An 18,221-nucleotide genomic window follows, 5' to 3' on the forward strand; every position below is an offset into this window, starting at 1 on the left:
ACTTATTACACAAATCACAACAGTTAAAACTCTTCTATTTATGAAATGCAGAATATAATAAACACCAAATAAAATCATTCTATATTCCTTCATCCATAAAGAAGAACTCTAGCCAATGATTTGGTCACAGGATCAATAATCACTTTGCTAAACTAGAAACCGTTGGTTTCCCCCTAAACCGTGCAGGAAGGGCAAAAATACTGCATCCTGCCATATAACTACACTTTGCACAACACAGCAGCAGCATAGTACTATAAATATCAACTGCTCATAATCTAGAGAAATAAAATGCATCTATCACAACCATTATTACTTTAGTTTCATGCACCTCTATATCGGTAAATTGCCTGAGAGATAGGATGTCAATGTATATAATTTAAGAACAGCAGGTCAAATATTCTCTTCAGACAGTAATATAGCTTTTACAGAGCCGTTTCCAGAGCACCAACTCTATCGCGAGGAATCAGGCGCAGCTCTGAGCCATGTTTAAGATACACATTGCCTGAGAAAGCCAATCAAATATACAAGATTAGTGATCAGCATCATAAATGTAATATTATGGCCAAACTAGATGGAGAAGCCACAGGAAGATTATAGATTAACTGGTGCTGAAGGGTTGCTTAACCATATTATCATATGTCAGGACAAAGAAGTAGGTAGCATTTAAATTATCACTCAGACATATTTGGTGTGCCAAAAAAGAATACGTGAATCTACCAAATTTTGTGAGAGGCAACCAATTACATATAGCTTATTGTCATGTAAGACTTTTTAGTCTTGGCTTTAAATATTAGGAAATCTCTTCCTTCTAAACTGTATTTGCTTGGAAATAGCAGTTCCTAGGTTTACTTCAACCCATAATTTTTTTTTTTTTTTTTCATATACTGATTGCCAATAGATAAACGAAAGAATGTCAATAAGAATGATCCTGACACTGCTGGCATTTTAAACCAAAAATGGTACACATCAAGATCAAGTTATTACACTTCATAAACAAGTTGACTCAAAATAAGCCCTCTCTTTCAGATGATGATAACATTAACCCCTTGAATAATGAAGATACATTCTTATAAGAAAAAAAGAGACAATTAGAACAACAACAACAATCACAACCCATAATCCCCCTAGGTGGGTTGGCAAAATGAATTCTATATTTACAATCATCTATATCCATGACCATAATCTTTATAAGACTATCATATCCTTTATAATGTTTAAGGGTTTCCCCCCAAACTTTCTTAGGTCTTCCTCTACATATTTTGTTACAAAATTCCTCCACTTCAAAGTTGCTTCAATTGGTCCGCTTCTTGCATATCCAAATCATCTAAATTGTGATGCCTTTATCTTATCTTCAATAGCCCCCTTACCAATCTTATTATGTATAATCTTGTTTCTTACTTTTGTCTTTTCTTGAACAGCCACACGTCCAACAAAAGATTCTTATCTTAGTTATACTCATATTTTATCCATATTTGACACTTAAACTATCCAACATTATGAGCCATAAAATAAAGATGGTCTTATAGTCATCTGACAAAACTTTTCTTTCAGCTTTTAAAGGAGTTTTACGATTGCAAAAAATGCTATATAAACTTCTCCACTTTAATCATCCTACCTTAATTCTATGAGTAACATCCTCCACAATCTCCCTTTTATATTTATTCCTTACTTTCAAATTAGGTGGCAACACAATTGTTGCTTTCTTAATGATTGCCAAGCACTTTTATCATATCTCTCTTTACGTCAGCTATTTTTCCCCCAATGCTTTTCCAGCTAACTACTTTACCAAAAAAGTTGATGCTCCCAAATGAGCATCACCACTTGAGTTAGTGAAACATGTCTAGACTCGTATATTGTCATTTTATAAACTACCAAAATGCACTTTCTTTTGGTACATAAATACATTAAACTAATAAAACCAGCTTAAAGAGGCAGACCCTGTACAAATTAAAGTAGAACTAACCAACTATTGACATATAAGAGCCAAAATACAAAATTCTATAATGTTGGAATAATTTGCAGATAACGATGATGAAATTCTATCAACCATGTCAAATAAAGATAAGTTGTAGATTAAAACAAGATTTCAACTGTAGCTACATTCTCTAAAGTAAAAAAAAAAGAAAAATAAATCAGATCTTTTTCTCTATTTGATGGATAACAAAAGTCCATATAGGGTGCGAACCTATTCAGAAGAGAAGAAAAGACTGAAAGTAGAAGAAACATGGATGTGTCATCAATGCTAAAAACAAATGCATACTAGTGTATATATAGAACATATTTGCAGTTGCATGCATAATAAAAGTCAACAGAAAATTCACAAAAGAAAACTGGAAATGGATAAACCCATTTGAGAATAATAAAAAACAGCATACCGGCACTTTGCTGAGGACTAATTCCTACTCCATCTGCACAGAAATCAAGAAACAGGCCAAGTACAATGAATAATAGTAGGAATAACAAGAAATTCATTGTTGATACTACAGTAATGACAGGTCAAGAAATGTCACAGCTGATGTCACAAAATCCCACATTGCAACTTGTGAACAGGTTAGTAGAGCATGAAAGCATACTTCTATCATTATTAACAGGTTTAATAATAAGAGAGGTCCTCAAAAAAATTCCCTTTGTTCCCTGTTTGTATAGTCAGTTCTCAATAGGTGTCTTTTTTCTATCTGGCAAAGCTGAATAACCATGACAGCAAACAACAGCGACACAAACAAGCACAGTAGCCAATTTATTTAGGACCACAGTCAAGCATTTATCAGGATAGGAAAATCAGCAACGCAAGTAACAGGATTCAAACTTGTCATGACCCTAGGGTTTCAGCAGAGAATTAGAGCCAATTTTAGGAAGAATTAGGGCAGAATTTGAGAAAGAGGCAGAAGAAACATGGAGATTGAGAGAGAGAATAAAGGGAGAATCAGAAGGGAGAAAGAGAGGAAGAGAAGCTGAGGGGAAGAAGAGACAGGTCCGAGAGAGAGTTTGGAGAGAGAAAAAACAGATGTATCAATTGATATTTTCTGGATATCCCCTTACAACAGTCCTAGTAGCTTTATATAGCTACTTCAACAACTTAACAGAAAATACAATGTTGAAGGTTTGCCTCGAGTAGATAGTCTAATGTTTGGTGGAAACAGCAAGTGTCAAGTGTCCTCTTTAGATGGGCAGTTTTGGGTCTCAATTGAAATTTGTTATTAAGTTGAAGGGTAAACCAGTAATATCAGTCCCGGTTAGCTATAGAGATGTCCGCCACTTATTCTATAAATAAGGGGCAAGGGGTAGACACTTAGAGACTATTCTTACTATAAGTACATTCTGTGCAATTGAGAGAAAAGGCTAGATATTGTAAATTGTGGTAGTCTTTGTAATCTCAGGTGAAGCAGAAAGTTGTACTTGTCGGTTAAGGCTGTATTGATCATTCTGAAATAAAGAAACTTCTCTCGGTGGGAGGTCTTACGGCTGGCTGTAGATTCACTCCAAGAATGAACTGAACCAGGATAAATCTGGTGTTCTTGATTGGTTTGCATTTCCGTTCCTATTCATTAATTATATATTCTGTTGTTTACATTTTGTTTTGTTACAATCAATCCATGAGTGTGTGTAGCTGTGAGAAGCTTTAATTTTGCCTAAAATTTCAATTCCAGCAGTTCCTAAATTAACATACAAGAAGTAAGATAACTACCCTAACAACTTCAATAGGATTAACTACCCCTCCCGAGGGATAATCTGCTACACCCAACCCCACCATAAGCTCTTATACATCCTAGGGTCCTGACCGTTCCCCCCTGCCTTGAAATACTTCTTGTCCTCAAGAAATACAAGACCTGACAAGACAACTCTCAGGAAGATGGAGTAGCAGTGCTGTAAACAGCTTCGGGGCACTACAGCTTCTCAATCTTAGCTCTTTTCCCTCTCTTCCACGCAGCTTGGTTGGAGGAATCTTGAAAAACTTTTGTAAGCCTAACAAATTGTCAATAGCTCTCATGTACTCATTGACTGGAACAAAACCAGAAACAACCACTCTCTGGTTGTCACAGTTAGCAGCTGAACCCTGCCAACTGCTGTTCCCATATCTTTTCCCCATCACCACTCCTTCAATGTTGGTTGTTTGGAGTCTAGAGGAATGACTAACTATGTCAATGGCTTCCTTTAACAGTTCATCACCATCTAGTACAAGTAAGGATGTTAAACACGCATACTTAGCTGTGGTTAATGGCTTCTGGACAGGCCAACTACCATCTTCTAGTGCAAAAATATCTGCCATAACCCTTAGATGCAACAATGGACAAATGTGGGCTCGCCTTGGATACTCAGACAAAAGCTGTCAGTGAGTATCAGAACTAGGACCTGCTGTGACATCAATCCCAGTCATCCCCAGTCATCGGTCTATCCTTCAATACAGTAGACAAAAATTCAAATTGGCCAGCTGGAGGTAGAGCAAACAAAGCAGCTGGAGCTTTGTTTCTTATAGCAAAACTTTTGACTTCTTCAGTTATCTCCCTTAGCTTCCCTCTAGTTACCAACCGTCCCCGAAATTCCTTACAACTTTGAACCTGCTCTTTATTGAGGAATTTCCTGTGAGAATCATAACTCTCAGGACTTTCCAAAGTTGCTACAAGGACATGCCTTGATTAATTGTAATTCTAAAGGTTGAGCAATCGAAGTTCTTATATCCCCAATCATGTCATACAAAACAAGCATGGTGTCCAACTCTCTTCTTATCTCCTCCTTATGATTGAGAGACACATCAGCATCTCTCTTTTCAGTGAGTATGCCATGCTCTCTTGAAACACCTGCATCTATTGACTCTCTTACAACCAGCATAAAAAACTAGTTTACACCTTCTGCGATCGGGCTTGCACCTTCTAAAATGACAGCAACACCATCATACTATTCAGGGTTAGAATTTTTCATGTCAGCAGTAAGGTATTCTCCAGCTAGTGCTGTCTTCACTTTCTCATTACCTGTTTTAACCAAAGCTAAGGAATCCTCGGCTTTATCCGAAATCAAAGGGAATGGAACAATATCCTTAAGAACTCCAATATCAATTCCATTCCTCCCAAGATTCCGATCCTGGACACTAGCCAATCCTTCAGTCCATGGACTAGTCACTAGGGGTAACGTGTTGGTCTTGGCTCCCTCTGTCACTTCATCTCCCTCAGTCACTTCATCAAATACTCTCCCATTTCTCTCTTGCAACCTTTCAGTAGGTGCATCTTAAGGTATTATTTCTTCTTCTAATTCTCAATCATTACGATAGATTTCATCTCAACACTGCTAGTTTTAGAAATTGATTGAGCCTGTATCTCCTTGAGAAAAATCAGATGAATTTCAGATCTTAAAGATCCAAATGTGTTTATCTCCAACCAGTGCCGCATGCCCACAATTAAAATTTAATTTTTTATATAAAAATTAATTTTTTTAATGTAAAAAATTAATTTTTAATAATAACCCAATCAAAAAAAAAAAAATTACAACTCACCACCCCAAAATTTGTGATGTGCAGTTCTACTCGTCGAAAAAAAAAAATTTCAACCTCTCCCTACATAAATTTTTGGATCTGCCCGTCTCCAACTCCAAGACGTCTATGTTACCTCCTTTCATTCATGTTGCTTGATTGACTGCATCAATCATCTCTTGTTCTGAACTTCCGAGAATATCATCTGGAACATCCTCAACAACAACTTCCTTTTCAAAGGAATCAGGTTGTTCCGTTGAATCTTTATGTGTCCAGGGATCATGGATTGAGCCGCCAGGATTGCCGTTATTGCTGTCAACACTGTTGTTACAATCATCCTCCCTGTCAATACTACCAAAATCAGAATATTTCTTCTCCTACTCAAAATCTATAATAAGCCGTGAATCATTTCTCCATAATCTTGACTTCTCCTTAGATTGCTTCATTTCAAGGACCTCCTGAGGCTATAATGCTTCCTTAATCACATCCTTCTTATTATTGTTTTCTACCTTAGACATTCCAAAATTCATTTATGAAAAAATAATTTTGTCTTCGTGAGTTGAACTCTGAGATTTGATAATGGAGTAAGGATAAATCATAGGATCGATCACTTCCCTCTAATAATCGAATCAGAATATTCTCTGAAAAGCAAACAAGCAGGTAGTCTAACCTAACAAACCTTATCATGTATTAGTCCATCATCAAACTTCTAAATTATCCCAAATTTCACGCATCATTGCATGAATTCATCCCAAGCTCCAATGTGGATCTGCCTCTCCGTCATCTTTGCCGTCACTTGCTGCAATTGAGATTCTCTCAGCTTTATCCTAACGTCATGAGCCATTAAAATTCAAATCGTTGATGGAATCACTGGCCGAGAAACAGCGCTGGATGATTCTCCTAAGGATCAAACGGCTGCTATTATCCACCAAAATTGAGAAGCAATTGTTGCATACACCTATAAACTCGCTTCCAAGTTGAACCTGATTCAGGAGCAGGATAAATTGCACATAACAGGGACTTTGATCGGCCTTCAAGAGTTGCCCAGGGCTACTGAATCTCCTGGCTCGCCAGCTGCAATAATTCCTTATATTTGCTGGAATCACCGTCGAACTCGCCTGGCCTACTCGCCTTCAAGAGTCGACTAGAATTTCTGTACAGTTGCTCTGTTACAGTGACTGCAAGTTGCCTCTGTATCAACTTCACTAACTCGTCGTTATCACCCATAGCGACTGTGGATCACGTGCCAAGAATTTTCAGACTCCAGCTGAGGATAACCTCACTCTATGACTCCTTCCAATTCGGATCGAGAGGTGATCGGAAATCGCCTAGCTCAACTTCGCAGGATTTGCTTAAGGAATGCACTTGTCTCCACAACTGAGGTCACCTTCACACAGCTTCACAATTTGGACCTTAATTATTGCTAAAAAGGCTTCCTGATTCTTAGCTGAGACCACCTCCGTCGAAATCACTGAAATTGAATTCAATTCGCTCCACCTGAAGCTCACACCACCTATAATTGATCGACTCAGTTGTTCGATCAATTCTACAGCTACTTTCAAAAATGCCTATTGTAACTCGATCAATTCTGCAATCCATCGCCGACTGTTAAATTCGATGGACTCACCAAATCACCGCTTGATCAATTCCACCGATAATCATCAAAATTCACCTGGACGTACGTTCCTGCAAAGATTACTTGAGTTATCTCCCAAGATTACAGCCTATCTTGCTACTGAGTGCTAAACAACTTTACAGAAATCATAGCCAAGGATTAACTGCTATGATACAAAATTGTCTTGACCCTAGGGTTTCAGCAGAGAATTAGGGCTAATTTTAGGAAGAATTGGGGCAAAATGTGAGAAAGAGAGGGGAAAACAGAAAGAGGCGAAAGAAACAAGGAGATCAAGAGATAGAATAGAGGGAGAATCATAAAGGAGAAAGAGAGGAAGAGAAGCTACGGGGAAGAAGAGATGAGTTCGAAAGGGAGAGAGAAAAAACAAATGTTTCAATTGATATTTTCTAGATATCCCTTTACAACAGTCCTAGTAGCTTTATAAAGCTACTTCAACAACTTAACAGAAAATACAAGAAGTAAGATAACTATCCTAACAACTTCAACAGAACTAACTAACCCTCCTAAGGGATAATCTGCCACACCCAACCCCACCATAAGCTCTTATACATCCTAGGATCCTGACAAAAATCTCCTAAAATACTCTAAATTGAAATTTTAGCGACACAAGATATTTTAGATAATCTCAGTCAATGCTTTCTTTGCAACCAAGGACAACCTAAATTTTGTATGTCACAAATTATGTGCTTGATTTTTGGCTGAGAATTTAGAAGGCTTGCACTGAGGTGTGTGGTGAACAAAAGTGAGAAGACATGTGATGCAAAACCAAGGGACGCAAGTAGAAGATCAACATGAGAAAAAAGAGGAAAACGAAGAAGAAAGCTAAGAGAAGAGAGAAAGGCATATAAGAAGAGAGAAACCAATGAACTAGAAAACCTAGAAGTTTTGTAAATTCAATGTTAAGACCCAAGGATATAATAGTAAATATAGTAGTTAGCAGTAGATAGTTTTGGTATTTTATGTTTGTTTGTATTTTTCTATTTTACTCTGTAATTGTAACAAAACTACCTTCATAGGGGAAGTAGCTATATAAAGCTACCGAAGATCTAAAGAGGGGTTATGTTGTGGAATTAATAATCTAATTTCGGTCATTTCTCTATAGAATTATCTCTCTCTCAATCTCTTTAGTTCTCCCTCAATACCTCTGCTTTCTCTCGTTATGTTCTGCTTTCCCCCTCCAATTTGTTCTCTTCCCTCGTAATTCCTTTTCGAACCCTACCTCCACCCTAGAAGCCTAACAATTGGTATCAAAGCAATGCTCTTTGGCCTCAGATCTAGACTCGATTAGAGACAACAATGGCGAACGGAACCAGGATGATGCAGATGGAGTCATAGCTACTGTAGGTGACTGCTTTTGTGTCAGAATTGCATAATCGAGTAGCAACAATGGAAGAGACGATGGAGAAGAAGCTTGATAACACGATCAATCAAATGCATTCAAAAGCGATACAGACACGCATAGAAGCTGGCAATATACGCAAGGAAGTCAGTGTCAAATCCTTGAATCTGACTAGGGAATTCTCAATTGAATCGGTGAGAATTGGGTAGGAAATACTAATACTAATAGATTTGCACAAAGGCTCCATTACTAATCAGTCAAAAGGTCAAGTTTAAATCAATGTCCACCTTCTCCAATAGAATACAACTTAAGTTTTTAAAATATCAAATGAGGATCCATAGAGAAAGGGTTTATCAGGAAATGCACGAAGGGTTGTGTCAGGAACCCGAGTCTAACTGTAATTCCTTTGATGAGAGAATTGAAAGAGGGGGAGAAATAGAAAAGGAAATGGGAGAGGAATTAGATTGATTAAGAGGGAGAACTGAGAAAGAGAAGAAAATTTAGACAGGGAATAGGGAGAAATAGAGAGATTCGAGAAAGATAAAAAGAGAATTTCAAAGAGAGAGAATCAACTTTCAATAATTAAAGTCTAAAAATCGTACAAGAGTGGTACAGCCTTATATAAAGGCTATTCCACTACTTTAACAAAGTAGTTTCCACTTCCTCCACTAGAGTAACTGCTCATAAACACTACACAACTGTCACTAATCTGTAAATAACTAACTAATACAATTTTGCAGAAATAAAAATACAATATAACTAGCCTAAATCGTGACATTCCCTCCCCCTAAAAGATTTCTTGTCCTTAAGAAATCTCAGCGGCTAGTCCTTCATCCCACCCCTGCATCATCTTTGCCTTCTTCTCTTTCCTCCAATCCTTCCATAGACAACAATTGCCTTTTGCACTAGTGGCCTAGACTAAATTTCTCTCCACACCTGTAGCACAACCCTAGTTGCCTCCTCTGGTCCGTGGCCAGGGATTTTGCTAAAGTATTAATCCTAGGATTCCATCTTGATGTTGCAATCCCCAGATTTTCGTCCAACTGTTGACCTGTTGAAGGTTGAATTCCCACTGGGATGCAGTGCCTTTTAAAGATTGCTTCCAAGGCCATTTCTTGTAATCTTGCCTTCTCAGCAGCCTGCTTGACAGTTGCAGGCTGCATTATCTTAACCATTGCCCTCAATTCATCATTAAGTCCGCTGATGAAACTAGAAACAAAATAATTGTCAGTTAAGGCAAAATGTGCATTCATCATTAGAGACCTTTATTCTTCAAAACGGGATTGGTAGTCTATCACTAACCCTTCTTGCTTAAACTTATTGAACTCCTTGATTGTGTTTGTCATAGGTTTCTCACCAAACCTTATACAAAAGTCCTCCATGAAGTTTGCCCAATTTGTCTCATTTCTCACTTTGCTCCACCCATGGAACCATGCATCAACCATGTCATTGAAGTAGGCTATTGCAAGGTTTATCCTCTGACTTTCAACCACTTGATAATATTGGAAAAACCACTCACACCTCCTAACCCACCACCTGAGTTTAGCACCTTCAAACATGAGAATTTCCAACCTAGGTAGGGGTGTGTGTTGGTGATTTGGGTGGGGTCCCTTTACTTGGATGGCCTGGTCTATTACTGGTTGTTCTTCACCTTCCTATGACGTGGAAGCATGAGGGGGATGCTTGTTTGTGTCAAGATCGATTCTAACACAACTCTTGGAGGGAAATCTTCTAGCAGACTGGCCTAAGACATCTTGGAAAACATCTTCAGGAGGCCATCAATCTGGTGACCGAAGTTAGCTACTTCCTTCTCCAGCGATTGCACAGCCTCTCTGGTGGCAGCATTGGTGGTTGTGTTCTCCTCCCGGAAGCGACCCAACTCTTCCTGAGTCTGTCGCAAACCCATCTCCATAGCCTCCAACCTTGTTCTATCTACTTCATGCGGGTTCCCTCTACCATTTCATTAGTTAATTTCTTCCACTTCACCCTAAACAATAACTGGAATTGCTTCCAATAATTGGTAATTGTCTTTGAAATCGCTTCCAAAAACGGCCTTGTATTGCTTGCCTTCAAAATTTGATCAAAGACACCTAGATCTAGCCAAGAATCGGACTGCTCTGATACCAATTTGTCAAGAACCCGAGCCTTATTGTAATTCCTTTGATGAGAGAATTGAAAGAAAGGGAGAAATAGAAAGGGAAAAGGGGGAAGAATTAGACTGATTAAGAGGGAGAACTAAGAGAGAGAAAGGAGAATTTAGACAAGGAGTAGGGAGAAATAAAGAGACAGAGAATTTCAGAGAGAGAGAATTAACTTTCAATTAATCAAAACCTAAAAAATGTACAAGAGTGGTACAGCCTTATATAGAGGCTATTCCACTATTTTAACAAAACAGTTTCCACTTCCTCCACTAGAGTAACTGTTCATAAACACTACATAACTATCACTAATCTATAAATAACTAACTAATACAATTTTATAGAAATAAAAATAAAATATAACTAGCCTAAATCGTGACAGGTTGCAGCCCAATGTTAACAAAACCACAAAGCCTGCAACTAGACCAAGGGTGTGCAACCATAATAGATCCATCACCCAACTGATCACAGCCAAGCAGAAATGAATGCAACACATCTGTGGATCAATCAATCAAGAGGTCCAATTGAAATTTATAAACTTGATCACACTTCATCAAAATATTTAAGCCTGACTTTAAATGATATAGAACTGGGGAATGTCTGGCCCGTATCTGTCCACACAGCTGTACTTTTACTGTGTAGTCATCAAAAGCCAAAGCAGCAATTTAGGAGCATAAACCATGGAATCCACCAAATTTAGAAGAAACCATCCAATCAAGCTCCAGCAATCTCTCTCTCTCTCTCTCTCTCTCTCTCTCTCTCTCTCACACACACACACACACTGTAATATATTCTCTGGTTAACGAGAAACGCTTTTCTGGAGAATTTACTGTTGTTAGGAGAGTCGATGAGATGATTGTTTAGTCAATTAATGGGTCTTTTATCAAGCAGAGATGAGTAACTCCCAGAACTGAACATATCAAAAATCATAGGAATTATTAGGGATTTACGACAAATGGTTAATCATTGGAGCACCTAAAATAAGTAAAAGCTTTCTGTTACTTTAAATTGATATGTCAGGGACTTTCAAGGTATGGATCTTCAGGGGCAGAGGAAATACAAGAGTTTAAAATGCCAAAGGAATAATAATGGAACAGTGGCACAAAACATACCATAATAGAGGATTTTGGAAAATTCCCTGAAGAAGAATGAAGCTAAAGGCACTCTGATGTTGGTTATTATCTACCTTTGGCACATCAATTTCCTCTTAGACCAATGACAAGAACTGTTAAGTCATGAAACATTTATGGCAAGTCCCCTCCTACCATAGTTGTCAAAGGCACGAGAGCAAACAGAGGCACAGCTCTGAGCACCTCATCACTACTGAGGCACAGTGTCATGCTTAAGGAGCTGCCTAGGGGCACAAGGCGCATGCCTTATATGTAGAAGTGTATTAAAACCCTATTTCTTGTCTATTTGTCATCTTAGATCTTATTTTTTGTTGATCTGGTTGCATATTCTTGTATATCGAACCTAGCTCTCATGACCCCAAGGATACATTAGTAATTATATATTCAATGTATTTCTTGTTGGCTATACATTGTTGTTGTAGTTATTTTTACCTCAGTTGTATTGTAACTAAAAGTATAGTAAAGCCTATAAATAGGCTAGAGCAGTAGAGAATCGACAATTGTGGAATGATAATCAGATTGTCTCTCTCGGATTCTCTCAGTTCTCCCTAATTTCTCTCTTGATCTCCTTTGTTCTCTCTCAATTCTCTCTGTTTTCTCTCACTTTTTGTTCTAATTCTCCCTCCAACTCTCTATGTTCTCAGTATTTACCCTAAAAAACCATAGGCTAAGTCCAGATAGCTGACATTTGGTATCAAAGCCAACGATTCTAGGCTGTGACTCCAACACTTCTTATTGGCGATTCAGAGCAGCAGAGCCAGTTGATTCTCAGCTTTGATAGGCGATACGTATAGGCTGTTTCTTGGCTATTAATTGAAGCAAATCCAGGCAATACCTTTAGGTTGATTCTCAATTGTAAATTTTGGAAATCCTTAGCGAAATTTTTAGCAGTTGAATTTAGGTTTTGAAGGCGACATAGAGCAAGGCAATTCTCGGTTGTGAGTCAGGTGATCTTCAGATGGTTTCAGTGACAGAATTCAGGCAAATTCAGTCATCTCTGATTTGAGTGTCGATCAAATTTAGGAAGCAGTATCAGATCATATCATATCACAGGAAACGGTTTCAGATCACATTGACTTCCTTGAAGCAATTTTTTAGGTGGATTCAGGTTGCTGATTTAGATCTAGGCAATCACAGGTGTTTATTGATCATAGTCAGTCCTCGGAAGTAGATCAGAAACAATTTTTTTTTTTTTAAGCAAGTGAATTGAGGAGATGACAAAAGGCATTTACATGAATGCAATTGGAGAATACGTCAACCAGAGAAGCTATGCACTCCTTGGAAAGAAGTGTACAGACAATTGCGACAATTAACAGAAGATGTACAGAAATTTTTGCTAATATCAACCAAAAGCAGGACAAAATCGTGATTTTGATATCAAAAAAGTTTCAGATAAGTCTACCAGTGGAATTTCTTTCAAATTCCACTGTAGAACCGATTCAAGCAGGTACTGGACTCCTGCCTAATGCTTCCAGTTTGCAGGAAGCTGATGAATTAGCATTGGATCAGACAATTCCGACTAAAGGGCTGTGCAGATGCTGTTGGTGGAGTCCTACCTCAGATTTCTGACTTACAAGAAACTGAGGAACGATCGGAATTGGAACAAGATGTTGATTCATTAGATATACCGGTTATGAATCAGGTAGGAGATGAGAGTTGTGGTGAAGAGATCTTTCGTGCAACTGATGAGGTGTATGCCCAAGACATCTATCCTATGCAGGATCAAGTTTTTGATGCCCCACATGTGGTCAAAGCAGTTCTGATTGAGCAATTCAGACCGGAGCAATCTTAATTTGGCTCTAAGGAAACTGATCATAAGGCTGATAAGGTCCTAAGACTAGGAATTTTGGACCTTTAGAATCAGGATGCCAAGAAATGAATGGTAGTTGCAAGAAAGGTCGATGCAACAACATTGGAGGATAAATTTGTTGCAGTTGAACCTTTGGTGCACGTGTTAATGTTTTGCATTGAGAAATCTGTCTAGAAGATTAAGAGATCAGAAGACCCCTCAGAGTGAATGGAAGGGGCTGGAAATTCTAAGTTAGGGAGAATCCAGCTTACGTGTTTTATTATAAGGGTTAGTTTAGTCTTTGTGTAGGCTAAAATAAAAGGCCTTGTAATTACCACCTACGTGCCTCTATAAATAGAAGGCTTAGGGCGAGACAATCGTGTACTCAAACTAATTCACTCATTCATTGAAATCAAGCGCTAGGAAAACAGAGACAGAAGTTTACATGGATTGCCTTTGTAATCTCATGATTGAAGTGCTCATGTGAGAGGGAGTTCTTGTGTACTGATTTCTCGTTGGGTTCTAGTGGATGGCTCTCGGACCAAGGCTGGATGTAGGATTGCTTATTGCAATTTGAACCAGGATAAATCTCTTTGTCTCTTGTTGTGATTTGGTCGTCTCTTTCCTTAAATCTCTTTACTGTTTTTCAATTATAGTCTTATATTTCTGCATTGGTTGATTTCCGAGTGAGAAGTGTTGAGAGAATTGCCAAATAAAAGTATTGATTGAGTAATCAAAAGTGCTCCTAATCTTAACAGCACGCTAGCGCACAGGAAGCAACAGATTGCTTTTAAAGCACTGTTGGAGTCCTTAAATGTTGAGTCCAATTGGACATGGGAGGAGATAAAGTGAGTAATCATTAAGGACAAGAGGTATGGTGCTTTAAGAATTTTTGGTGAGCATAAACAGTCAATCAACGAGTACTTGGACCAGTTTTTGGTGCTAGATTTAGTAGAGAAGGAATAAGTGAAGCGGACAAAACAGAAGAACTGTTATTCGGCTCAAAGGATGATGGAAGAGCAAGTTGTTGCAGGAATACTTATTTTTAAAACTCACTAGCGCAATTACTGCATGAAGGTACAGGATATCACCGGAATTTACAAATCAGTTGGAGAAGAGAGCTTTGTCATGGAGATTGTTATGGTCCACTACAGGGTATGGGACTTATCCCACATTGGAAGTTCAGACTCCTGGTGTGGGGTTTATAACCTCTTGGGCACCCTCCTCTTAACAGCTAGCTTTTGAGGGTGAGTTCTACCCAAGAGTCGTAACAGTGGTATCAGAGCCGGCACCATGGCTCCTAGTGCAAGCGAGCGGCGACGGAGGTGACACCAGTATGGCAATGTTCGCCTGAGACTAGCAGTGGCTAGTGCACAGCTTGCCGTCGTGGGCGTTAGGCTGCGAAGCGTGGTTGTATGTTATGGTTTACTAGAGGTTATGGGACTTGTCCCACATTGAAAGTTCAGGCTCTTGGTGTAGGGTTTATAACCTGTTGGCCACCCTCCCCCTAACAACTAGCTTTTGAGGGTAAGTTCTACTCGAGAGTTGTACCAAAGATCTTCAAGGACTACATTTTACATTTGCAAGAAAAGCCAAAGGGAAGGAACATACAAGCAAAGAGGAATAGGCCTAGAAGATGAAATAATGAAAGAAAGATAAATCAAATAGTGAAAGCAGGGATTGGGTGAAGAATTCTCTCAAGAGGGAGGAATTGTCACGACCCCAATGACACATTAGTAATTATCTATTAGATGTGTTTCTTTTTTGTTGTACATTGTTGCTGCAGTTATTTGTACCTTTCAATTGTACTGTAACTGAAAGGATAGTAAAGAGTAGCATAGAATCAACTATTGTGGAAAGATAATCAGATTCTCTCTCAAATTCTCTCAGCTCTCCCTCAATTCTCTCTATTTTCTCCCACTTTTTGTTCTAATTCTCCCTCAAATTCTCTCTATTCTTGGTTTTGACCTAAAAAACCCCTAGGCTAAGTCCAGATGCCTGAAACTAGCAGTGTAAGTAGGAGGTTTGCCAGATCTCCCACTCACTGGAGAACTACTCATGTCTGTATTCTGCTTCATTTTTCTTTCTTTCTTCTAAGTTCTTTTGCAATAAACTAATTATTTGTAGTAGTTGTTTTTCACTGTGTTCTACTCTTAATTGTTTTTTTCTTTCTTCTAATTTATTGCTAAGAAACAAAAGTGTTCGTTGTGCTCTCTCTCTCTCTCTCTCTCTCTCTCTCTCTCTCTTCTAATTTCTTTTGCAATTTAAAATAAACTATTTTTTTCCCTATAACTGTTTTTGCTGTGTGTTTTGCCGTAATTTTTTTTCTTTTTTTTAAATTAGAAGAAACTAATTGTTTTCCTATAATTGCTTTTTGCTATGTATTCTGCTATAATTTTTTTTTCCTCTAAACCTCTTTTGTAGATAGAAGAAACTAATTGGTTTTCTACAATAATATTAGTTATTATTATAGGGTTGGACATTTGTCATTTATGATTTTATGAGTTTGCATCTGCCTCCTTATAGGTACGTATTGAAAACAATAGTGTATAAGTGTTTTGTAAGCATTTTGAATAAATGTGCGCTTTGTGTGCCTGAGGCTCGCACTTCGCCTTGCACCTAGGCCCCAAGGACTAATTTACACCTCAGTGCACCTTGCACCTTTGACAACTAATGTCATAGCTCAAACAACAAAGATTATAATTTAGTCTGCCAAGACTTCAATAGACCATCGATTTTGCAGGGATAAAAACTAAGAAGTCACTAAAACATCTACAGCTATAGGAAGTCCCCTTCTAGCTCAAACGACAAAAATTATAATTTAGTCCGCCAAACTGAGAAGGAACACTGTTTATGGTTTTTTGACTCACAAAATGTCCTCCTGCTTCGTATTTCATACTATCCTACTTGGATAAGGCAAGAACAAGAAACAAGTTGGAGGAGCCATTTCTGAGTTCTAGTGAGTTCTAGTTTAATCATTCTATCGAATTTTCTCAAGTTGTAGAAAGTTCCAATCATAAACATCCTAATAATGGTGAACAAACAAGCCAAAGGAACAGCAGATTACCGCTCAATAATGCATTAAAATAGCTTCATTAGTTCGTTCCTGGACTATCAAGCATGGCTTAATTGAGCGAGATATAGATTTCTTCATTCCAAATTATTTTAATTTGATTACCAAGAGAACAAATAAGTTATAAACTTAACAGCCTGAAGTGGATGCAAAAAACTTAGCACAAAAAATTCCCAAAATATGAGAACATATGCACATTGGGAACACAGGGTTTGGTAGTCGTATAGAGATAGGCGAGTACCTTTGGTGATGATAGCGCTGGTTTGAGGAGGGACTTTGAACTCTTCCGCGGCGAATTTAATAACCGCGGTGAACGGGGCTGCCTCCGGAACGCTAAAACTGAAAGCGAAGAGAAGGCATAAGATATAAAAGAAAATCGAAGCCGGCTTTATAAGGAAATTAAAAACCCTAGAAGGAGAAACTTCAGCAAAATTTAGGCGGATTTGTACGGACATTTTGAATGGAAGATCCGGATCAGACGTCAGAGTGACTTTGAACGAGACCTTCTCGCCGATGCCAGCAACGCCGCTCGCCATTGATTCCGATTTGGGGGTTCCGGGAAGGGTCTCTTCTCGTTCTGCGTAACGCCTCGAAGAAGTCGTACGGTTTAAATAAAACGGAGCGGAAGAATAATCTTTGACGGTCGAACGGCGTGTGAATCACGCAACGGTTGGGAAGGTTTCCTAATTTAATTAAGGGCAAACTACACTCGGCACCCGAGATTTGCCGTAGAGTTATGGAGCATCCTTCACTTTTCATAAATTACATTAATTATTTTATTATTTAAATAATATATAAAATTACCCCAATACGTGATAGATTACGAATTTGATTATTGTTCCGTGTAAAGGGTAAAAAGTTAATTTATAATTTATTTCTTCTGATATAATCGAAGACATGAGCATCAGGAATCACGTAAGGACGGTCGTTCCAAATTTATAATTTTTTTTAAATATAAATTTATTATTATAATTTAGTTAAGGGTATTAATTAGATTAATTTTTTAATTAATTTGAAACAAGTAAATAAAAAAGTCCACCCGTCCTTGATCCATTCATACAAGCAGTGGTGGGGCAGAAATTTTTCCTTCGGAGTAAAAAAATTAAATAGCAAATAAAATTTAAATATAAAAAACATAAATTCAAGATTTTTAAGTGCCTTAAAATGCAGTTCCAAAATTTTTTAAGAATTTTTCAAATTATAATTCTAAAATTCTTAAAAATGCCCCAAAAAATCAGTTCATAAATTCTTCAAATTAGCCCCAAAATCTAGTCCCTAAATTTTTCAAAAAAGCCACAAAATTCAATTCTTAAATTCTTCAAAAAAAAAAATCCCTAGCCTTAAGCCCTAACTCCTTTTAAAAAGCCATAAAATTCCATTTTAAATATCTTCAAAACATCAAAAAAAAAAAAAAGATGCTGAAAAAAAAGAAAATACTACCATCAACCATTGTGGCCAATTTTACTTGATTGGCGACGGTGAAAAAGAATAATGAGAGGCCAATAAAGTAAAAGAGGTGGAGACTTAAGGCTTTTGAATATCGTGTTAAATATATTTTATAACTTTTGTCTGTTATTTTTTAATAATTAATTTTGAACTAACTAAAAAAAAAATTCAAGGTACCCTTGACCATACATACAAGATTGTATATACTG

At 37.7% G+C, this 18,221-nt stretch overlaps 1 protein-coding gene across 1 annotated transcript; it reads right to left on the reverse strand.

Annotated features, from left to right (window-relative positions):
* Window positions 1-58: 58 nt before the first annotated feature.
* LOC127799180 (uncharacterized) lies at window positions 59-17,219 on the reverse strand. The gene is made up of 4 exons (XM_052332954.1): window positions 17,020-17,219; window positions 16,808-16,905; window positions 2,376-2,408; window positions 59-502 (listed from the first exon to the last, which is right to left on the reverse strand). Exons 1-4 carry the CDS (start codon window positions 17,100-17,102, stop codon window positions 423-425), a joined length of 294 nt encoding a protein of 97 aa, XP_052188914.1. The 5' UTR covers window positions 17,103-17,219; the 3' UTR covers window positions 59-422.
* Between the last annotated feature and the right edge of the window lie 1,002 nt (window positions 17,220-18,221).

Source organism: Diospyros lotus, chromosome 4 (assembly GCF_014633365.1).
Source record: "Diospyros lotus cultivar Yz01 chromosome 4, ASM1463336v1, whole genome shotgun sequence".
NCBI classification, from domain to species: Eukaryota; Viridiplantae; Streptophyta; class Magnoliopsida; order Ericales; family Ebenaceae; genus Diospyros; species Diospyros lotus.